The 24,343-nt window shown below is 48.4% G+C and overlaps 1 protein-coding gene and 1 non-coding gene across 2 annotated transcripts; one reads left to right on the top strand and one right to left on the bottom strand.

Annotated features, from left to right (window-relative positions):
* The first annotated feature begins 3,181 nt into the window (after nucleotides 1–3,181).
* On the top strand, nucleotides 3,182–3,254 carry Trnaf-gaa (transfer RNA phenylalanine (anticodon GAA)). Its single transcript has one exon. It is a non-coding gene; the product is annotated as a tRNA-Phe (tRNA).
* Nucleotides 3,255–8,401: 5,147 nt separating this feature from the next.
* On the bottom strand, nucleotides 8,402–14,603 carry LOC135811256 (mammalian ependymin-related protein 1-like). The gene is made up of 4 exons (XM_065324465.1): nucleotides 14,217–14,603; nucleotides 10,317–10,522; nucleotides 9,790–9,900; nucleotides 8,402–8,886 (listed from the first exon to the last, which is right to left on the bottom strand). Exons 1-4 carry the CDS (start codon nucleotides 14,426–14,428, stop codon nucleotides 8,831–8,833), a joined length of 585 nt encoding a protein of 194 aa, XP_065180537.1. The 5' UTR covers nucleotides 14,429–14,603; the 3' UTR covers nucleotides 8,402–8,830.
* Between the last annotated feature and the right edge of the window lie 9,740 nt (nucleotides 14,604–24,343).

Raw genomic sequence — 24,343 nt, 5'->3', positions numbered from 1 at the left:
AGCCTCGGTACGAGTTGAATAGAAACCAACTTGCGCGTGGCCAGAGTATACGGCAGTTCCAGAGGGCAGCGGGTCTGCTGATGGAGTTGAATGCATTAGAGGCATCTACGAGCAAGATGCCCTCCGTTTCCTCGCTGTTGAAGAGCTCGTTCATAGCGTGTACCGCGGCCTCGATGCCTGCCTTCGTACCAGCGCAGAGTTGATCGGCTCCACATACATCTTGCACATCAGTGCCTGTAGCGAGTGCCAATGCCTTGGCCTCAATGCGCTGGCGACATTCTCCTATGCCAATCGGGCGAACTCCGGGCTGTTTGTCAAGTGCGACCGGAGCTCGCGCTATTCCGCCGACTTTACTTTTTTTTTTTTTTAGCAGTGAGGAAAATGTTATCAACTCCAAAGCACGAAAAAGGCCAAAAACTAAACCAAGAACATATGCAATAACATGTTATTTATAAAGACAGGACAAGTGAATAATTAGTCAGTCCATTGTTCATGATGATCTCCGCCGACTTTACTTGACACTTGACTGACTCACGGCTGCCATCCAGAGCACACGAGAAGTCCATCGAACCTTCGACTCGGCAAACCTGCAAGAAAGTACCACTCCCTGCTCAATACACAGTGTTTCGGGGAATTCACCGAAACACTGTGTATTGAGCAGGGAGTGGTGCTTTCTTGCAGGTTTGCCGAGTCGAAGGTTCGATGGACTTCTCGTTTGCTCTGGATGGCAGTCATGAGTCAGTCAAGTGTCAAGTAAAGTCGGCGGAATAGCGCGAGCTCCGGTGTGGGGAGCAAACCCTTTTTTAGTAAAAATACTGTTATCACAATAATGAAGTATGGTCATGCATGAAGGGATAGCATTTGCCATCTCTACGAACTGTCTGGTGGCCAAAGTTACAGCCTGTTGAAGGTGAAAATTGTGTTGAAAATCCAAATTCCGCTGCATTCTGTGCTGGAAATCAGTATACAGGTGGAATCCTGATAATTCGAATATGGCTTAATTCGAACATACCGCTTAATTAGAAGTTTTTCCAGGACCGATTTCTGTCAATACGATTCCCACGTAAAATTGTCTGATAATTCGAACCTCGAACCGGACATATCCGGTTAATTCGAAGTTCCACGGATTCCACTTACAAGTACATAGAAAATGTGTGGGATTTGTGCTGATAATTCGAAGTAAGCAAAGTGTAATTCGAAGTTCACTGACTGTACATTGTACTGGTCAGTTCAGTTTGCATGAGCAGGCTGTGCCAGTCAGTTCAGTATCCGTGAAATCTGTATCTAAGGTCCATTGCGCAAATCTGCGCGAACATGGGAGCATTATGACATACATATTGTGTTGTGGGTTCATGTTTGGATAATTAGAATGTCCGGATAATTAGAAGTTTTTCCCTGGCATTTGGAGGTTCGAATTATCAGGATTCCACCTGTAATTATAAAGGGATAATTATGGTCATGCGTGAAGGGATAGCATTTGCCATTTCTACAAACTGGCTGGTTTCTTGGCTTTGTTGTTTCGGTTCGTTGCCTCAGCAGTACTTCAAAGTACAAAGTACATTTTTTTACTAAGTACACAACCTACTCGTCAGAAGGGGAGAAGACAATAGAGTATACAATAACAAAACAGCAGGGAGCGTAGGGGCTGCAAAGCAAGCATGTGCTGGTGAGGCAAGCCCACAACACCGACCTATGGTCTCGGCGTTAACGTGAGCTTGCGCACCATAGCCTAAAAGAAGGGGGTAATTTAGTGCGATAAAGACAACGGAAGGTGAGGTAGAATGGTTGAGGAGAGAGAGAGAAAATGAAAGAGAGAAAGAGAGAAAGAGAGAGAGCGAGAGAGAGAGAGATGAGAGAGAGAGAGAGAGATGAGAGAGGGGGTGGGGGGGGGGGGGGGTGGAGAGAGAACAATAAGACAGAAAAATAGATTCAAAGGCAGTTCAGATGGCTGTGGACATGATGCAATGCTTGGGCGGGGGGGGGGGAGCTTCAAGATGGAAATAGTTCTGAACTGTTAGAGGGAGTCTGTTGCCCAAAGCCACTTGCTTCGGCGAAGATGGTAGTTGACGTTCGCTTTGAAGGATTGTAGGCCCTTAGGAGATTGTGGTTTGGTGAAAAGGGAGGATGGCAGCGCGTTCCAGGTGTTGATGATGTTGTATGGAAATGCGTGTCTTAGGTAGTTAGGAGCGCCTGGAGGGAGAACATTTTCCAGTTGGTAGGGGTGTGAAGCAGACTGTTGGCATTGTCTCCGACATGAGCAGTACTAACTTGCAAGACGGCTCATTATACATGTACATGGTAGATGACTGTACATGTATCTAATAACGACCTACTTCTTACAGTCAATTAAACAATTGTCCTATCCAAGGTGAGAACTAACCGTAATCCGTGACCGATCCTTTCAGTGTCCATATCTTTCCTGTCCCTTTTTCCATCTGGACTCCTCTTTGATTTTTCTCTTTTCTCTTTAGCTATCCCCCTCTACGTACGACTCCTTGTTCTTGACCTGCACGGTACGCGAACCCGTCGAATTTATTATATATTTTATCCCCTTCTACCTTCTTGCCCATTAATCACTGATGTGGAACTTTGGATAAATCACGGAGAATAGTGTCGGCTTTTGTAGCTGCTCCTAATAGAACGGAAAAAGCTTACAAGAGGCACGAACGAACACGAAGAGTAGAACACTGCAGAAAGAGAGGTGTTGTTGTTGCTGCTGTACTTGCGGTGGCGAGAGGCGGGCTCACACCCCAGTAAATGGCAACTTCCCTATGATTGTAATACCTCATCCCAAAGCCGAAGTGTATGTAGTAGTAGTCACACTGGCCTAATATGTAAAACTACCGGCAAGCTGATACGGCGTTACTAACTTCGCCTCACCCAAACTACATGCACATACATGTAGTGATTAAAATGGAAGAAATCACATGGTATTCCATGTGATTTCTTCCATTTTAAATATATTGACTGCCTCATTATCCGAGTATAAAATTGATATTGTTATATAATAGCACCATCACCACTTCTGGCATTAGTCTATCCTGTAAGAATCTACGTGTCGATTATTTGCAGTGAGTCCTGCTGGCATCAGTGCAGTCGCATTTCATTGGCCTTGGTGCCACGATGTTTGTGAACTCGGTGGGCAGTATTGTCTATGCACGAAAGTGCATTGAAAACAACGGCCGAAATAGCTCAGTTGGGAGAGCGTTAGACTGAAGATCTAAAGGTCCCTGGTTCAATCCCGGGTTTCGGCACTTCTTTTTCTTCTTCTTTCCTTTTCAGTGATGCAACAAATGGTTTTTTTCTTCGAACAAATATTCCCTCGAATATGAGGGTGGGTTCTTAAATCCTCTCGGAAAAGTTGGAGACTCTCCGAAAAGTTTTAGAGCTGTTCTTATATCCTCTCCAAATTTTAAGAGGCTCTCCAAAGCTCTCCAAAGCTCTCCAAGCTCTCCAAGCTTCAGAGGTGGTTGAAACTTGGAGAATCCCGCGGTTTGGGATCAGCGCATGCGAACTAGGCTAAAAGCCACGTGTTGATCATGAGTGTACGCATTTCCCTTTTCGCATACGCACAGCGCATACTATTTTCGCGGCACTCAAGATCGCGGCCTCTTTGGCGCTTCATTTTGCTTGACAACTGCAAAATATCTCCGAATTCTTCGAGACCCGTTCTTGAAGAATCCCAGTTTCTTCGACTTCTCTTTTCTTCTGCTCCTAGAAGCTAGAGAATTTAAGAACGCACCCTTACTTTGGCGAACGAACGAATATTCTGTATTCTTCTGAAGTGGCTCAGTCACGTGATCACCTCAATCAATCAAACCCAACAGTCATGTAAAAAAAAGTAAATTATCGTATCCGTTTTGGAAGGGAACTCACGACGGCCGCTGACATCCGATAAACCCTAAACAGTCATGTTGTCATGTAGGGAAAACGTGGATAGTAAAATATTTTAAAAATCCACTGGTGAAAGAGCAAATCTGAACAAAGAACTGGGTGGTAACCAGCAGCCAGTGTACGCCAGTGTATGCCAGAGCATGCCAGTGTATGCCAGAGTATGCCAGTGTATGCCAATGTATGCCAGTGTATGCCAGTGTATGCCAGAGTATGCCAGAGTATGCCAGTGCATGCCAGAGTATGCCAGTGTATGCCAGTGTATGCCAGAGTATGCCAGTGTATGCCAGAGTATGTCAGTGCATGCCAGTGTATGCCAGAGTATGCCAGTGTATGCCAGAGTATGCCAGTGTATGCCAGTGCATGCCAGAGTATGCCAGTGTATGCCAGAGTATGCCAGTGCATGCCAGAGTATGCCAGTGTATGCCAGAGTATGCCAGAGTATGCCAGTGTATGCCAGAGTATGTCAGTGCATGCCAGTGTATGCCAGAGTATGCCAGTGTATGCCAGAGTATGCCAGTGTATGCCAGTGCATGCCAGAGTATGCCAGTGTATGCCAGTGTATGCCAGTGCATGCCAGAGTAAGCCAGTGTATACCAGAGTATGCCAGTGTATGCCAGTGTATGCCAGTGCATGCCAGAGTATGCCAATTGCCAGTGCATGCCAGTGTATGCCAGTGCATGCCAGTGTATGCCAGTGCATGCCAGAGTATGCCAGTGTATGCCAGTGTATGCCAGTGCATGCCAGAGTATGCCAGTGTATGCCAGTGTATGCCAGAGTATGCCAGTGTATGCCAGAGTATGCCAGAGTATGCCAGTGTATGCCAGAGTATGCCAGTGTATGCCAGTGTATGCCAGTGCATGCCAGAGTATGCCAGTGTATGCCAGTGTATGCCAGTGCATGCCAGAGCATGCCAGTGTATGCCAGTGTATGCCAGAGTATGCCAGAGTATGCCAGTGTATGCCAGTGCATGCCAGAGTATGCCAGTGTGTGCCAGTGCATGCCAGTGCATGCCAGAGTAAGCCAGTGTATGCCAGAGTATGCCAGTGTATGCCAGTGTATGCCAGTGCATGCCAGAGTATGCCAGTGTATGCCAGTGCATGCCAGAGTATGCCAGTGTATGCCAGTGTATGCCAGTGCATGCCAGAGTATGCCAGTGTATGCCAGAGGATGCCAGTGTATGCCAGTGTATGCCAGAGTATGCCAGTGTATGCCAGTGCATGCCACAGTATGCCAGTGTATGCCAGTGCATGCCAGAGTATGCCAGTGTATGCCAGTGTATGCCAGTGCATGCCAGTGTATGCCAGTGTATGCCAGAGTATGCCAGAGTATGCCAGTGTATGCCAGTGTATGCCAGAGTATGCCAGAGTATGCCAGTGTATGCCAGTGCATATCAGTGTATGCCAGTGTATGTTTTCTCGCAGCTGTACCCTGGTCTCAGGTCCTTGCCTCCCACTGCATCGACACGGCTGTCTCCGCATTGACTGACATCCTTGAAGGTGCCTTGGACCTATATATAGGAAGATCCTCACCTCCTCGTCGGAAATCACGCCACAAACCCTGCCCCTGGATGACTCCATCACTGAAAGCAGCTATTAAAGTCAAGAGCGATCTCTACAGCATCTACCGGAAATACCCATCCCCTACAAATTTCAACAAATACAAACACCAACGTAACTATGTAAAATGCCTTTCCAGATCCTGCCATCGCTGCTACATCCGCAACCTCCGTGCCACGATATCTCCCACAAACCCTCGCCTCCCATCCCTCCCTGTGCTCATTCGTCAACTGCGAAATCCTACCAGCGCCCGGGTTATACCTTCGAAGATGGTGGGCCCAAATGGTCGAACAAGCACCTCTCCGGCATCCATTGGTAACTTATTGAACCGCCACTTCGTTAGTGCTGGCTTACAGGTTGATCCCGATGCTCCTATTCCCACTATTTCCTCTCTACCTCCACCAGCAACTACATTGCACTCCCTGATCATCACCTCATCGACTGTTCACAAGTATATTGCAAGACTGCCTCTGAACAAATCCCCCGGAGCTGATAGGATCACCAATGAGATCCTCAGGAAAATGAGCTACTCAATTGCCCGCCCACTCTCCATTCTTTTTAACCTTTCCCTCTCCTCCGGCACATTCCCGTCACGATGGAAGTCAGCCACTGTCATTCCAGTGTACAAAAATAAAGGCGATAAGAACAACCCGTCTAATTACCGACCAATCTCCCTCCTGTCCTGCGTCTCCAAACTGCTAGAGAGAATAGTGTACGACCGCTTGTACGACCATATCTCCCCTCTTCTTCACCCCGCACAATCTGGCTTCCGTCGTAAGGACAACACATCCCTGCAATTATCCCGCATAATCCAAGACCTCTGCTCCCTAAAAGACCAGCGGCAGGTCTCCTGCATCTGTTTCTTCGACCTCTCCAAGGCCTTCGACACCGTGTGGCACAAGGGTCTGATCGCCAAACTTCGTGCCCATGGTGTCTCCGGCTCCCTACTCGCCTGGATAACTAGCTACCTCTTGGACCGAAATCAGTGCGTCACAGTAAATGGAACCTTATCTGACCCCGAGTCTGTGACATCCGGAGTGCCCCAGGGCTCCATTTTAGGTCCCCTGCTCTTCCTCACATACGTTAATGACCTCCCCTATTCAATTCCCAATATTTCTTTGTTTGCAGATGATACCACTGTCCTTGCTTCCTCCCCATCTCACGCCACCCTGTACCCCAAAGTTCAGACCTGTATCAACGACATTGTTCACTGGATGAGCACTTGGTACCTTAAGCCAAATGTGACCAAAACCGAGCTCCTCCTGTTTCCCCCTCCCACAGATCCAGTTCCCATCTTCCACTTTCCCGATGATCCCGGTCACCCTATCTCTGTAGCGCCCCACCATAAACACCTTGGCATTGTCATAGATTCCGCCCTCTCCTGGTCTCACCATGCTGATCATGTGTCGTCCAAAGTATGCCGATCTGTCGGCATAATGTCAAGTCACTTGTCCCATTTGCCCAAAAATTGCCGGATTAATTTTTATAAATCATACATTCTTCCCCTCTTCACGTACGGCTTCCCTGCCTGGTCCACCATTAACAAAACCCACATAGGTAAATTAGAAGTTCTCCATCGCCGTATACTGCGAATCATATTCCGTACTGATCGTTATACCTCAAATCTAGACTTGTATGCTGCTGCATCCACTACCACTCTGCAACATTACCTTGATGCTTCCAAGTGCACCCTGGCGCATTCAATTTTCCTTGACCAGCACCCTGCTCATTTACAGTCCCTTAATTGGTTCAATTCAGGTGGCACCACCCGAAGCTGCGTTCGTCTCCCCCTAGCTAGGTCTACCCTATTCGTAAATTCCCCTTTCTTTTCCTCCTACTCCACGTGGCTCCAACTGCCTCCCAGTGTTAGACAAGCTCCAGATATGCCCAAATTCCGTACCCTCGTCAGACAGCACTTCAGTATCTCCCAGTAAACAAAGTCAATGTCACCACTTCCGCTGCATAGCTCGCTGAGCATCCCATTGCTTTGTAAGTTGCTAATCCCTTCCCACTTTGTGTACGTGCTCTTAATTTTCTTTTTTTCTCTTCTTCCGTGGTTGGTCTCACCCTCTCCTCAATTCAATTGGCTGTCTTGACATGCCACGAGGTGCAGAAATAAATAAATAAAATAAATAAATGCCAGAGTATGCCAGTGTATGCCAGTGCATGCCAGAGTATGCCAGTGTATGCTAGTGTATGCCAGAGTATGTGGTGTGGTGTGTGTGTGTAAAAAAAAAGGTAAAAATGAAAATAGGGATTCACTGTAGGCATTGGCGGATAATGCTCGAAAAGGTGGCAGATTCTGCTCGAAAGCGGCAGTGAAATTGGCAGAACCATACAAACATTATGGTGGGCAATTCCTCGAATTCTGCTCTATTTCTTTATCCACATACCAAACATGCATGAAACTTACCAGAAAAAGTAACGAATTCTGCCAATTTTTCTTCCGGCATTATCCGCATATGCCCAATTCACTGGCCAGAATAAGCCACTTCAATCAGATGTGTGAATGATACGAGGCTAAAATTAGTGATGGTCAATTCATCAGCCTTCCAAGCTGTTGAATGGTGTAATCCCAGCACAATTTCCTATGTCTAACATAGCTGTTCGCTATCATCGCTTTCGCGACGGGCAGGTCTGAGGCGTGTGTGTGTGTGTGTGTGTGTGTGCGCGTGCATGGGGTAGGGGGGGGGGGACACAGCCCCATTCTCCACCATGGCTATCGTCAATTTGTTCAGTGAGCTAGGCCAGTATGCAATACTTTAGATTGTTTTACTTATTAACAACAGATAAACTACAAAATTCAAATTCTTCACCACCAGCATCAATGAGGACTCAGAAAACCCTGGTGCTGGAATACTCTGAGTCGCCATTGATGATGGTGATGAAGAGTTTGAAATTTGTAGCTTACTAGGGGAGTCCCAACAGGCTACTTTTCTGTCACTAAAAAGTTTCCTGTCCCCGAGAAATTTTTTCAAACATTATTCTACAAGATACTTTTCAGTACTAGAGAAGCAACGCAAGAGAAAGACCGGTGGACGCACAATGGCAGGAAAACTAAGTAGTTCACCTAAACACAACAAGACGGAGAAAGAAAACTAATGTGGTGTTTACAAGAAGTGCGTAAAGACCGCATCGCAAAACACCGCGTATAAAACAACATGAGCAGTTCACAGTCGGTGTGTTGGTATGTTGGTGTGAGCATGTATGGCAGAGTTACAGCAGCATTCTCACATCCAGGTTGAGGCATGGAACACACGGTTGCCAGACGCAGCTCACGTGGCCCGATGTCATGCCACGCCGACTGCCATGCTGGCCCGACACACACACCACACACACACACACGGCACCGATACATGGCACCGGCATCAGTTCTCGCCTTATAGCTGGCTGCAAGCCGTGGGTACGATGAAGATGTTAGGGTCTGAAATACCTCCTGTACAACCATGAGAAACGCAGAACAACAAAACAATATCAGAAGATTACATTATGACAAACACACACTTGCCACTGGACATGTACTTTTGTTCGGTACATTGAAATCTGGTCAGATGAAAAGAGAGAGTTAGCACTTAGAATCCTGCACCATAACCCAACCCTTGGAGCCACACCCACTGCACCTTCACAGCATAATGACATCTTAGTGACATCACAGTGACGTCATAATAACATCATACCGACGACATGATGTCATAATGATGTCATAATGACATCACACTGGCAGAACAACAGCATCCCAACTTCTGGCTGCATAACGACCGACCAATGAGAGTTTGATGCATTATTCAGGGTGTAAAACTAAGGGAGTACAGCCTTGCGGTTCTCTGAGAGGATCTTCGTTTCAGTAGCAAGAAAAGATGCTCATATGTTTGAACAGTTTGCTACGGTAGGATACTGAAAGTGACACAGGCTCACATACCCCCCACTGAGAGCTGGAGACGTTCACAGTGAGTAGGTCAGTGGACAAGCCCATTGAGCAGGGTTGAAGGGCGGGTAGCGAAACAGCGGATAATCGAGTCGGCGCCCTTCCGTGTCAGCGCCCCCCCCCCCCCCACACGCACACACACATGCCCTACACTACATGTACACATATCATTGAACATCCTCCTCCGCACTCACACATAGAGATGCACAAACACAGTCATACATGCATGCACAAGCACACGCAAATCCACCCACACAAGCACACGCAAATCCACCCACACAAGCACACGCAAACGCACACACACACACACACACACACACACACACACACACACACACACACGTGCGCACACACGCACAGCAATAGACACAAATATCATAACATGTCGTATTTCCAATTATTTTACTGCTTTACCTGTGATGTCATAGAAATGGTTGGTGACGGAGTTGGTGATGTTGGTCTTGAAGATGACCTCGCTGACTGGGACACAGCTACGGGCCGTGAACCCACCAATCCACGTCAAACCTACCAAACAGAACATGTACATGCATGTACACATGCACGCCCACACACGCACGCACGCACACGCCCGCCCACGCACGCACACACATACACACGAATTTTAATGATAACTGTAAGACAAGGTTTGCAGAAGGGGATGCTATTAATAGCAACCGAATGCTTTTTGCCGTAAGTTGGCTCCAAACGAATTGCACCGATTGTCAAGAGAATCGTATCAATACGGACGGATTACTAGCGTGCAAGAACAAAGTGTAGTCACAAACAGAATAAAACACCAAGAATTCTAGTCGGAGACACGATTTCTGTCAGCAAGCAAAAAGACCACAGCCCCAAGAGCACAGCTAAGAAAGGGAAGACATATGAAATGACACACACACACACACACACACACACACACACACACAGAGGATTCTGCTTACGTCCGGCAGCAATGCGGTCAGACCACTCATGGACCTCGAAGCTCTCGTCAAGACCAAAGCCGATTGTGTGGGCTCCCTCAAACGTGGCGTTCTTGGGGATCTCGTACATACGGAAGTAGGGATCCTCGCGCACCTCACAATGACGTGTAGCCTGGTTAATGATGTAGATCTTGTGCTCATTGCCTAGCTCCAGGTACTCATAAAACCTATAGCAGAGCGTATAGAGAACACCAAGAACGGCGGTCACACATGTTTACACAAACGCATTGCATAGTGAGTCGTTCGTTAGCTAGGTTTACCTATCTTTTCTCATAGAGGTCCAGCAGCGATATAGACCATCGCCATATTCACCACACACACACACATCAAGCAATGGAGCATACAGATTCATTGTGATTCCGAGTTTCTTGCAGCAATCATCCCGCAGACAACTTCTCTAGACTCCCAATACCATCAACCCCACGAAAACTGACCTTGGAAAGGGGCTTGGGAAATAGTTTTGTTATTCACGAGTTCTTGTTATTCACAATAATGACAGTAGTCGACTGGTTACTACATCGGAGGGCAGTGCCGTTATTCGCTACAGTACTGTCGGTCGCCGAAGAACTGGGGGGGGGGGGCAGTCTCCTAGCCTAGACCGTTCTTATTTTCATGTATTACAGTCTATGGGCAGTTGAGTCACCGTGTATACATTGGTATGCTGTGCTTGACGAAATTCTAGCTTGGTCGTTCTTCGGCGCTCCGTTCTTTGGCGCCCCGTTCTTCGGCGCTCCGTTCTTCGGCGCTCCGTTCTTCGGCGCTCCGTTCTTCGGCGCTCCGTTCTTCGGCGCTCCGTTCTTCGGCGCTCCGTTCTTCGGCGCTCCGTTCTTCGGCGCTCCGTTCTTCGGCGCTCCGTTCTTCGGCGCTCCGTTCTTTGGCGCTCAGTTCTTCGGCGCTCCGTTCTTCGGCGCTTCGCTCTTCGGTGCTCCGTTCTTAGGCGCTCCGTTCTTCGGCGCTCCGTTCTTCGGCGCTCCGTTCTTCGGCGCTCCGTTCTTCGGCGCTCCGTTATTTGGCGCTCCGTTCTTCGGAGCTCCGTTCTTTGGCGCTCCGTTCTTTGGCGCTCCGTTCTTTGGCGCTCCGTTCTTCGGCGTTCCGTTCTTCGGCGCTCCGGTCTTTGGCGCTCCGTTCTTTGGTGCTCCGTTCTTTGGCGCTCCGTTCTTCGGCGTTCCGTTCTTTGGCGCTCCGTTCTTCGGCGTTCCGTTCTTTGGCGCTCCGTTCTTTGGCGTTCCGTTCTTTGGCGCTCCGTTCTTTGGCGCTCCGTTCTTTGGCGCCCCGTTCTTCGGCGTTCCGTTCTTTGGCGCTCCGTTCTTTGGCGCTTCGTTCTTCGGCGTTCCGTTCTTCGGCGTTCCGTTCTTCGGCGTTCCGTTCTTCGGCGCTCCGTTCTTCGGCGCTCCGTTCTTTGGCGCTCCGTTCTTCGGCGCTTCGTTCTTCGGCGCTTCGTTCTTCGGCGCTCCGTTCTTCGGCGCTCCGTTCTTCGGCGCTCCGTTCTTCGGTGCTCCGTTCTTCGGCGCTCCGTTCTTCGGCGCTCCGTTCTTCGGCGCTCCGTTCTTCGGCGCTCCGTTCTTTGGCGCTCAGTTCTTCGGCGCTCCGTTCTTCGGCGCTTCGCTCTTCGGCGCTCTGTTCTTTGGCGCTCCGTTCTTAGGCGCTCCGTTCTTAGGCGCTCCGTTCTTCGGCGCTCCGTTCTTCGGCGCTCCGTTCTTCGGCGCTCCGCTCTTCGGCGCTCCGTTCTTCGGCGCTCCGTTCTTGGGCGCTCCGTTTTTCGGCGCTCCGTTCTTTGGCGCTCCGTTCTTCGGCGCTCCGTTATTTGGCGCTCCGTTCTTCGGATTTCCGTTCTTCGGAGCTCCGTTCTTTGGCGCTCCGTTCTTTGGCGCTCCGTTCTTCGGCGTTCCGTTCTTCGGCGCTCCGTTCTTTGGCGCTCCGTTCTTTGGTGCTCCGTTCTTTGGCGCTCCGTTCTTCGGCGTTCCGTTCTTTGGCGCTCCGTTCTTCGGCGTTCCGTTCTTTGGCGCTCCGTTCTTTGGCGTTCCGTTCTTTGGCGCTCCGTTCTTTGGCGCTCCGTTCTTTGGCGCCCCGTTCTTCGGCGTTCCGTTCTTTGGCGCTCCGTTCTTTGGCGCTCCGTTCTTCGGCGTTCCGTTCTTCGGCGTTCCGTTCTTTGGCGTTCCGTTCTTTGGCGCTCCGTTCTTCGGCGTTCCGTTCTTTGGCGCTCCGTTCTTTGGCGCTCCGTTCTTTGGCGCTCCGTTCTTTGGCGCTCCGTTCTTCGGCGTTCCGTTGTTTGGCGCTCCGTTCTTCGGCGTTCCGTTCCGGCGGGCATGACATGTATACAATCACATGGCTTCATCCTATGGAGAGTGGACCAGCTCGAGGAAGTTTCGGAGCAGCTTTCCGGCAGAAGGTGTGTTCTCGGAATGTCCAAAAAAACTTCACGGTTCGCGTGAGACTCGGCTGGACGCCGAGTTTTCCTCATCCGCAGGAACGCCACCACCCTCTAGGATCAAGGCGCAGATGCAGCTCCGGCTAAGCGGTGGGAGGGGTCTGTTGATTAGTCTCACCACAAAAAGCGGTCAAAGAGCGAAATCATGTTCACTGCATCCATGCAACCATCGGAATGTCCAATAAAATTATGGTGAAATTTGTCTAAGAACAGTTCCCCTTTCACGTTCTCTTAGTTGACAAATCTTTACTTTAGCCTAGTTAAGGTCAGAAATATAGAGTAAGTACATATACATGTAGTTAGATGCACACAGCCCCCCCCCCCCCCCCCCCAGTTTGTTTGGGGTGGGTGGGTTGGGGGAGACCACGTTGAGTGAATGCACAACAAAAGGCTGGTCCAAGACAACCTGTCCCATGCATCCATAGTTCCATACACACATGATGTACAACTGCACAATGTCATGAACATGAACATGATTACGTAATGGTTTCTGTATGTTTGCTCATCTCTGCTAATGAACACTTGAACATGCCTGTACATCGTGTACATGTACAAAATGTACATGTGGGTACTCCTAGGGGATTCCCCCAGTGGAGAGAGGAGAAATCAACAAGTGTTACTTTTCAATAATTTTGATATTCAAGAGCTCCTGTGGAGTACCATTACATGCACGGAGCACTGCCCCTACAAGGCATAACTCGGACAAGACATAGTGGCGTCACTTCCACAGTACTACAAGTAGTATCACTTGGCGATAGGGCTTGAAAGTGATGACGTCAAAAACGGCCTGGGAGTAGTAAATTGACATCAGATTTCTATTTTGGATCCACTAAGGTGTGACTTTGCTATTGCCTCAGTATGTGGGTGCATAGCAACCCACTCATGTCGTATGCAGGTGCAACTTTTACTTCGCCACCAGTTGTCACCCCGCCCCCACTAGCCAAATCAGTCAGTTTCACTGGCAACATCACCTTGCTGTGAGTGAGACCGCTTGAAATGTGCTTGGATCCATACAAAAACTGGATCCAGGTGGATCCAGTTTTCGAATTTTTCAAATTGTTGCTATGCCATTGCTATGGAGTGACGTAGCACTTTCAAGCCCTATTGGCATCATCATTGCTTAAATTAACAGGACATTCTGATGCATCGGCATGCACGCAACTCGCACCACAACAACACTACAGTCTAGTGTTGCGCAATGAAATCCGATCCCAAGACCAAATTAGCGCAGCATTTCCATTTCAATTGCATCATGCACGTTCGAAAATCGAATCCGACGGCCGCAGGGGCCGCATGAACCTTGACTCTGCTCTAGCAAGAGCACACGGGTCGGATTTCTTTGGCCAAGACAGACTACATGTAGATTCTCAGATTTCCGTCTTTCTTATCAACAATTCATTACAAAAGGGGCTGATCTGAGCCGGCTGACTTACTCTCTGCCTGGTGTGAACGCGTCGATCTCCTCCAGGATACGACGTCGCTTGTTCACAGCATCGTAGCTGATGCGGAATCGGTTGTTCTGTCCCGCGCCGTGGTCATACGCCGAAGCGCGTGCTTCCCAGGCCAGCGGAGTATCGCAAGGTTCTGGCCGTTGAGAAACCACCACCGTGGCAAGGCACACGAGAAGCGCAGCGACGCGAATCATGTTGACGCTTAGAAAAAAGATTTGATGAGCAGTGAGAAAGACACGTTGAGTGAGTGGCGCACACGCAACCAAGAGATTCTGGGCCCGTTCCTAGGCGTGGCGATTGTTTTTATTTGCACGCCTTTCTGGTCGCTGTGTGTGAGATTCCTGGCCACGGTGAAGTGAAGTCAGAAGACCAGCGCATGCAGCGGTATCCCTATGGCTATGCCTATTCTTTTGCAATATATTACTCGGACTTGAGTTGAGATTATGGCGTGGTGTAAGCGTGCAGTCTTCCAGACCCGATGCGCTGGTGGTCAACGACATGGTTACGTGATTTGCAGCTCGATTCTGGCACGATAGTTGTGTACACTGTCTTAGCGTGATCGGCATGTGACCGTCTTTTGGAGCTGATAGTAAGTGATAGTGTCAAACTCGACACAGACTCTGACTACAGACTAGTCGATAGAGCTACATGAAGATCTAGACTATAAATATAACAGCATCTATGGCCCAGTATGGGAGGGAGCTCTGGGGGACACAGACTGACAGAGAGCTACTGACCTGTCTGTACATGTAGTCAGTGTAGAGAGCGTAGATCTACTACTGGCAGTCTGTAGCCATGGTAGCTGGTACTACTACAGTGTAGTGTCACTGTGTGTATGTAGCTGGAAACGTCTGCAGATGTTCATGTGACATGTGATCTGATGACAATGTCATCAGACATGTCATGTGACATGCGATCTGATGGCTCAGTTAGTCAAGCTTGCAAGTCACAGTGTCAGTGGCAGTGCTACTGCTAGACTGCATCACACGACGCAGTGCAGTGCCCTGCGATGACGTTTCACTGTACGTACAGTCAGAGTATAAGTATAACTAGTCAGTCCAGTCAGTTCAGAAAAAGATGAGCGCTGGCCCTGGAGATCGAGAGCTACCGTGTTTGTTGATGTTGCCAGTGCAGCGAGATTCGAAACTTGAAAAAGGGTCCAAAAAAGGTACCTCAACTGGCGTTTGAACCGCAGATGTACTGTTCTGCAAGTGGAGTGCACGGGTTGGATTTTCATGGTTTTTCCCCAATTCAGTGCTTTGGGGGCAAAACCTGGCCGAAATCCTATTCTTGTTATGGCTTGCTTTTTGGAGAAATAGACTTCAAAAACACAATTGGAAGAGCATTCCATGGGGGATTGCTAAAAATTGTGACAAAACTCAAAATTTGACCCATTTATGGCCAAAAGCTAGGATATCATCTTTTTCTGGATGGACTGTAGTCAACTTAATTATTACTTTTTACTTTGCGAATAACTACACTCGGCGGTGCCCTAGCCCTTGGCGGATTATGCTGGCGTCTGGCACAAGCTTCGGATTTTGTCCAAAAAATTATGCCCTGGCATAAAAGGACTTCTGAGACCAGACGGTTGGCATAACCTTACAATGGTGGCTACTACATGGTATTGGATAAACCTTGTTTTTGTTCCTCCCTCCGATAACCTACTACGTGTATTATAATTATTACACTGTAACAGGTAAGAAAAGGGTTCGCTCCCCACACCGGAGCTCGCGCTATTCCGCCGACTTTACTTGACACTTGACTGACTCACGACTGCCATCCAGAGCACACGAGAAATCCATCGAACCTTCGACTCGGCAAACCTGCAAGAAAGCACCACTCCCTGCTCAATACACAGTGTTTCGGGGAATTCACCCCTCATCAGTTGAGCTTGAGTAGGCTGAGGAAGATTGTGCCTGAAGAGCACCACTTATATACTGTAAATATACAAAATTTCGGTGCTACAAAATTTCGGCACTTCACCATTTTTGACATTTCGGCGGCGATTTATTTTCGGCGTGGGGTAGATAGCATGGTATAGTGCGACAGATGCTGTGAAAAATTTCATCGGCGTTTTAATTTAGGCGTTTTGGGTCGGTGCCGAATATAGCCGAAATTAAATAGCTGCCGAAAATTTGTATATGTACAGTAGTGCTCTCCAGACACAAACATCACCAGGGATACAAACTTACAGAGACGCTCCGTTTCCAGCATGACAAACACCTCGTGAACACCAGATAGCAGCGTGAGTCAGTGTCGCTCCTGGACGGTGAGACAGACGTCGAGGTCCCTCGGTCATTCGCAACGCTGTCACCTCCAAACCAACTAGTCGCCCCCTGGTGATGTTTGTGCCTGGAGAGCACTATATAAGTGGTGCTCTTCAAGCACAATCTTCCTCAGCCTACTCAAGCTCAACTGATGAGGGGTGAATTCCCCGAAACACTGTGTATTGAGCAGGGAGTGGTGCTTTCTTGCAGGTTTGCCGAGTCGAAGGTTCGATGGATTTCTCGTGTGCTCTGGATGGCAGTCGTGAGTCAGTCAAGTGTCAAGTAAAGTCGGCGGAATAGCGCGAGCTCCGGTGCCAGTGGGGAGCGAACCCTTTTCTTACAAATCATCGCCGAAGTCGCAACCACTACTTCGTACTACTGTAACAGGTTTAGTGGGTTTGGGGAGGGAGGAACAAAAACACAATCATGTTGCTAGTCGCGAGTTGTAGTTACCCAAACAGTCGTTATATCCGAAGTTAAATGTATACGGTTAGATGGGACTTTGCTCTGGGCATGGACATTCGGTCGTTACTCACAAATTGTCCTTATATCCGCAGTCGTTATTACTACATTAGCGAAGTTGACTGTACGTTCTGGGAAGCTGATTACTGGCCTTACAGGATGGCTCAGTTATGGGTATGGCTCAGTGTAAAGGTATGGCTCAGTGTATGGGTATGGCTCAGTGTATAGGTATGGCTCAGTGTATAGGTATGGCTCAGTGTATGGGTATGGCTCAGTGAATGGGTATGGCTCAGTGTATGGGTATGGCTCAGTGTATAGGTATGGCTCAGTGTATGGGTATGGCTCAGTGTATGGGTATGGCTCAGTGTATGGGTATGGCTCAGTGTATGGGTATGGCTCAGTGTATGGGTATGGCTCAGTGTATAGGTATAGCTCAGTTATGGGTATGGCTCAGTGTAAAGGTATGGCTCAGTGTATGGGTATGGCTCAGTGTATAGGTATGGCTCAGTGTATAAGTATGGCTCAGTGTATGGGTATGGCTCAGTGAATGGGTATGGCTCAGTGTATGGGTATGGCTCAGTGTATAGGTATGGCTCAGTGTATGGGTATGGCTCAGTGTATGGGTATGGCTCAGTGTATGGGTATGGCTCAGTGTATGGGTATGGCTCAGTGTATGCAGTGTCTGCTCTAGGATTGTAGGACAGCCGGGTACACGTGTACCTGGCGCAACCATTTCAACCGGGTCGGAGCCGGGTACACATGTACTTAGTAGTAGTAGTAGTAGTAGTAGTAGTAGTAGTAGTAGTAGTAGTAGTAGTACTAGTAGTAGTAGTGTAACGGGCCGCAGTCTCTCTCGGAGGCAAATGCAGACGGGTCTCAGTGAACACACTGTTAATAACAATTCTTACTGAACTAAACGGAAGACTACATTGTAAACATTAACTCTGACTCTAACTCTAAACTGACATGAAGAAGGTTCTAACTGGTATCTCTAACTGGCCTTTCTAACTGGCCTTTCTGACTGTAGTTTCTAACTGAACTGTAGAGAATTGTGAACAGCAGCTTTTATAGGGTGAGTAAGTAAGCTAGCCTATGGTCAGGGGATACGTAGAGCAGAAGAAGAAAGGTCAAAGTAAGATGTGTGGGCCACAGTCATTGCACAAGGAATGCCATTTGATTCTATGCAGAAGAAGAAGAAGCTGAATAGCAGTGTGGGCAATGGGCGTAAAAGAGGCGGTTGAATGTGCAGCAGTATTTCTAAGGTCAATATGAAACATTGAACGCAGTGAGACTAGTTACTATTCATGTCATGGATCTGCAAGCACGGTACAGAGTTGCAAGTGCGGGGTACGGGTGCGGTGTAACACGCGTGACCAATACATTGAAAGTGATTCACGCTGCAGCTGCGTGCACGCGTGAGTTACTAGCGTGCCAACGCTACACCTTCCTTCTTTAAACAGAATCACGTCCTCGTGATTAGAGTAGGAGTAGCAGAACACGAAGTGACGAACACTGGTAGAAGATCATGAAGATACGCAGACTAGACTTGGCGAGTAACATTATTTTGATAGCCGGACTCCGACAATCGACTGAGATTAGAAGACACTGGAGGCATGCATGGTCGCGTCGGAATAACCTCGACGGAAGAAGACAGGCAGAATGGATTACTTGCATATACAGGTATGTATTTGTGAACAGCCTCGGTTGATATCCGGACGCAATGAGGACAACTGACATTGAAGTACTGGCTGGAGCGCAGCAGCAGATCACAGGACTGAGAGGTGGTGCGAACATAAACATTGAACATTATAGGAGATAGCGCATCATACTGGTACAGCGTCAACCGGAATATGGCAAAATAATATCGGAAATGATAACCTTTGAGAGTAGACAGAAGAAATGAACTGATAACAAAATCATAAAATAGCATCACTCCAGGTTCACACGATCTCACGGGGCCAAAGGGGAAAAAATTGTCCTCCAAATAGGACTCACAGCGCACTTGCTGTACCACCATGGCGTTTGAGCCATAAAAATAGTTCACAGTTCCAAACTGAACTGGACAAAGGGCACTCTAACACACATTATCCCAGGTTAGCTAGATAGACCGTGGCTCACCATGATCGGACGCCTACCTAACTAAACTGGATTCACACACTCGCATAAAGGAAGACTGAAGAGAACAGGAAGACTGAAGGAAGACAGGAAAGAAAATGCCATAATCAGGAATTAGCTTACGTTGGACATGGAGCTTGATCGGTAGAGACGCTGTCCGTCATCATTTCGGGCTAGGGGGAGACGTGGCGGGGGAAGGAGTAGCGGCGACTGACGCATCAGGTTGGGCCATGCTGGTACCGGTTACACCAATAAAACAATTTACCACTGCCATCAATTCTGTAGCGTCGCTGCCATCAATGCAATACAGATACTAGTTGGGTTCGAATCTAGCAATTATAAAATTGAACCACCGCTGCCACCATTTCTGTAACGAATCCCACCGCTGGCACCATTTCTGTAGCGTGTCCCACCGCTGGCACCAATTCTGTAACGGGCCGCAGTCTCTCTCGGAGGCAAATGCAGACGGGTCTCAGTGAACACACTGTTAATAATAATTCTTACTGAACTAAACGGAAGACTACATTGTAAACATTAACTCTGACTCTAACTCTAAACTGACATGAAGAAGGTTCTAACTGGTATCTCTAACTGGCCTTTCTAACTGGCCTTTCTGACTGTAGTTTCTAACTGAACTGTAGAGAATTGTGAACAGCAGCTTTTATAGGGTGAGTAAGTAAGCTAGCCTATGGTCAGGGGATACGTAGAGCAGAAGAAGAAAGGTCAAAGTAAGATGTGTGGGCCACAGTCATTGCACAAGGAATGCCATTTGATTCTATGCAGAAGAAGAAGAAGCTGAATAGCAGTGTGGGCAATGGGCGTAAAAGAGGCGGTTGAATGTGCAGCAGTATTTCTAAGGTCAATATGAAACATTGAACGCAGTGAGACTAGTTACTATTCATGTCATGGATCTGCAAGCACGGTACAGAGTTGCAAGTGCGGGGTACGGGTGCGGTGTAACACGCGTGACCAATACATTGAAAGTGATTCACGCTGCAGCTGCGTGCACGCGTGAGTTACTAGCGTGCCAACGCTACAGTAGTAGTAGAATTTATTATTTTGATAGGGAAGGCCCTACAGACGTTGCCGTCTTGTTACAGGGAACTCTAAGACTTAGTGCTCTTTACAGAGCGGAACAAAAACGGATAGATGCTCAACCTGACGACACGAGACAGGCAGAGAATTCCACCTGCAGGTTTGCCGAGTCGAAGGTTCGATGGATTTCTCGTGTGCTCTGGATGGCAGTCGTGAGTCAGTCAAGTGTCAAGTAAAGTCGGCGGAATAGCGCGAGCTCCGGTGCCAGTGGGGAGCGAACCCTTTTCTTACAAATCATCGCCGAAGTCGCAACCACTACTTCGTACTACTGTAACAGGTTTAGTGGGTTTGGGGAGGGAGGAACAAAAACACAATCATGTTGCTAGTCGCGAGTTGTAGTTACCCAAACAGTCGTTATATCCGAAGTTAAATGTATACGGTTAGATGGGACTTTGCTCTGGGCATGGACATTCGGTCGTTACTCACAAATTGTCCTTATATCCGCAGTCGTTATTACTACATTAGCGAAGTTGACTGTACGTTCTGGGAAGCTGATTACTGGCCTTACAGGATGGCTCAGTTATGGGTATGGCTCAGTGTAAAGGTATGGCTCAGTGTATGGGTATGGCTCAGTGTATAGGTATGGCTCAGTGTATAGGTATGGCTCAGTGTATGGGTATGGCTCAGTGAATGGGTATGGCTCAGTGTATGGGTATGGCTCAGTGTATAGGTATGGCTCAGTGTATGGGTATGGCTCAGTGTATGGGTATGGCTCAGTGTATGGGTATGGCTCAGTGTATGGGTATGGCTCAGTGTATGGGTATGGCTCAGTGTATAGGTATAGCTCAGTTATGGGTATGGCTCAGTGTAAAGGTATGGCTCAGTGTATGGGTATGGCTCAGTGTATAGGTATGGCTCAGTGTATAAGTATGGCTCAGTGTATGGGTATGGCTCAGTGAATGGGTATGGCTCAGTGTATGGGTATGGCTCAGTGTATAGGTATGGCTCAGTGTATGGGTATGGCTCAGTGTATGGGTATGGCTCAGTGTATGGGTATGGCTCAGTGTATGGGTATGGCTCAGTGTATGGGTATGGCTCAGTGTATAGGTATGGCTCAGTGTATGGGTATGGCTCAGTGTATAGGTATGGCTCAGTGTATGGGTATGGCTCAGTGTATAGGTGTGGCTCAGTGTATGGGTATGGCTCAGTGTATGGGTATGGCTCAGTGTGTGGGTATGGTTCAGTGTATAGGTGTGGCTCAGTGTATGGGTATGGCTCAGTGTATGGGTATGGCTCAGTGTATGGGTATGGCTCAGTGTATGGGTATGGCTCAGTGTATGGGTATGGCTCAGTGTATGGGTATTGCTCAGTGTATGGGTATGGCTCAGTGTATGCAGTGTCTGCTCTAGGATTGTAGGACAGCCGGGTACACGTGTACCTGGCGCAACCATTTCAACCGGGTCGGAGCCGGGTACACATGTACTTAGTAGTAGTAGTAGTAGTAGTAGTAGTAGTAGTAGTAGTAGTAGTAGTAGTAGTAGTAGTAGTAGAATTTATTATTTTGATAGGGAAGGCCCTACAGACGTTGCCGTCTTGTTACAGGGAACTCTAAGACTTAGTGCTCTTTACAGAGCGGAACAAAAACGGATAGATGCTCAACCTGACGACACGAGACAGGCAGAGAATTCCACCTATCAGCGCCAAGGAAAGAAATAGAGAACATGCCATATCTAGTGGTAGCAGCGGCTTCTTGAAGTACATGTACCTGGCGCTGTCTCACCAGCCGAGTCACATGCTAACTGGTTGGTTGGTTTGTTTTAATTCGGACAATAAACGGGAACTAGGCCCAATGATATAAAGGCGAAGCCGCATTTAGAAAAGAGGAGACAGGAATTAGAAAATTACGAAAGAAGAAGTGTCTGACACATACAAGCCATGTAGTCAGTGTAGTGATAGTGACTGCGTTGTTCTTACACCACCTAGCTGTCATATGTTGCATTCTACACATCACTGCATGTGTCATACTCACACCTTCATGATGTGCTACATTCACACTGCTGTATGTTATAGTCTCTTGTCATTCCAGTAATCATTGCATTCTGGCCAGCTCACTACACTGGCGCAGTGAACAGCTCAAGCAACTTGACGCTATGGCAAAGGGACGACCTCCGAAAGAATTTTCTCCAGGCTATGGTGGAGATACGGGCGCAGACTTCAATCTCTGGCTAGAAGATGTCGATGATTATAATTCTGCCAAGTGACGGACCCAGGAGACAAGAAGTGCCTTTTCTTGAATCTCGCCGGTCTCAATGTCAGGAGGATCGTCAAAGGTTTAGTCGTTCCCGTTCCAGACGATGCAACTGACGATAACCCGGGAGACACTTACAAAGCCCTCACTGAGTCACTTCGTTGCCATTTTCGACCGTCCATCAATGCGACGTCAGAGCGGCACAAGTTTCGTCAGATTAGGCAGCTGCCGGACGAATCGGTTTCAACCTTCATGAGTCGGCTGAGAGAGAAAGTGGAACTGTGTAGTTTCGCATCGACAGATGTTGACACGGTAGTCAATACTCAAGTCCGCGACCAGTTAATTGCTGGATTGAGGTCGCAAGACTCGAGGCGCGAACTATTGAAGGAGCCTAAGCTGACTTTGGCGGACGCTCTCTCGAAGGCAGTTGCTATGGAAGCATCACTTTTGGACTCCAACTTGTACAACAGTGAACCAGGACCTAGTGTAGCAGCATGTGTGACGCCAGAGACCACAGCGGCTGTGTCAGGCAGTGAACCCAAGCACCAGCTCAAGAGGAAAATGACGAAAGGTCCTGGCTGCAAGTACTGTGGTCGAATGCATGCCAATGGAAAGCAGTTCTGCCCAGCAGCACATGTCCGTTGCAACAGCTGCAGGAAAGTTGGCCATTTCGAAGCGGTTTGTCTCTCACGCAAGCCTAACAAAGCCAATGCAGTAGATGCGGAGGAAGACAGTGACACTGCACAAGTGGTGTATGATTCTATTTTCGCGTGCAGCGATAAGGCAGCCAGAGGCCAGTTCACCATGACACTGATGGTGAATGGCAAGCCATGTGAGGGATTGCTTGACACCGGAGCAACACGCACCATTCTCACGGATGATGTGGTGCAGCCTACCCGCTCAAGTGACCGCATACTTCGAGCATACAACGGTGGCGAAGTGAAGACTCTTGGCATGGCGGACGTCGATATTGCTGTAGGAGACAACACCATTCTCTGTGAATGTTTCGTTGTACCGGCTGGCAAGCGTTCTGTATTGTTTGGACAAGATGTCATCTCACAATTGGAACTGCTTGTGAATGCACACATGGCGGATACAGCACGTCTTGTTGAAACTGCTCCAGTTTCTATCACTGTGGACAAGAGCGCTAGACCAGTAGCCCAACCAGCTCGTCGCCCTCCATTTAGCGCCAAAGCCGACATAGAAAAGGAGTTGGCACGCCTGGCTAAGGCTGACATCATTGAGCCTGTCTCGCCTGTTGTGCCTGTCCGTAAGTCTAACGGTACACTCCGGTTATGTGTGGATTATAAACAGCTGAATAAGTCCATCATTAGAGAACGCCATTCTCTCCCAACGGTAGACGAAATAACCAGCGAGTTAGCAGGAGCACAAGTATTCTCAGTGTTGGATGCCGAATCGGGATTCCACCAGCTGTTACTGGAGGAAGAATCACGATCATTTACAACGTTTGCTTCACACTGTGGATCGTATCGATTCAAGAGACTGCCGTTTGGTATTTCATGCGCCCCCGAAATCTTTCAGCGAGTGGTGTCGGATATTCTAGTTGGCCTGCCGGGTGTTGTTGTCTACATAGATGACATATTGATTTTCGGAAGGAATCAAGTTGAGCATGATGCACGCCTGGCGAGTGTCTTGGAACGCCTGAAGGCAGCAAACCTGAAGCTGAACTGGGCCAAGTGTCACATCGGCAAAGACCAGGTCAAGTACCTGGGCCACACGTTGACCAGAGATGGAGTTCAGCCGGACAGCAGCAAGCTAAGCGCTATCGCCGACATGGCCGCCCCAAAGACTGTAGCGGATGCACACCGCTTCTTGGGTGTGGTCACGTACTAGTACTTAGGAAAGTTTGTTCCTCGCCTGACTGAAGCCACAGAGCCGTTACGCCAGCTGATGAAGCGTGAACCATTCACTGTGAACGATGATCTTCTCAAAGCGTTCTCCACAGCTAAGCAAGCTGTAGT

This window comes from Sycon ciliatum, chromosome 3 (assembly GCF_964019385.1).
Source record: "Sycon ciliatum chromosome 3, ocSycCili1.1, whole genome shotgun sequence".
Taxonomy (NCBI): Eukaryota; Metazoa; Porifera; class Calcarea; order Leucosolenida; family Sycettidae; genus Sycon; species Sycon ciliatum.
The sequence above is the reverse complement of the archived record's forward strand: the minus strand, read 5'-3'. Positions and strand labels throughout refer to the sequence as shown.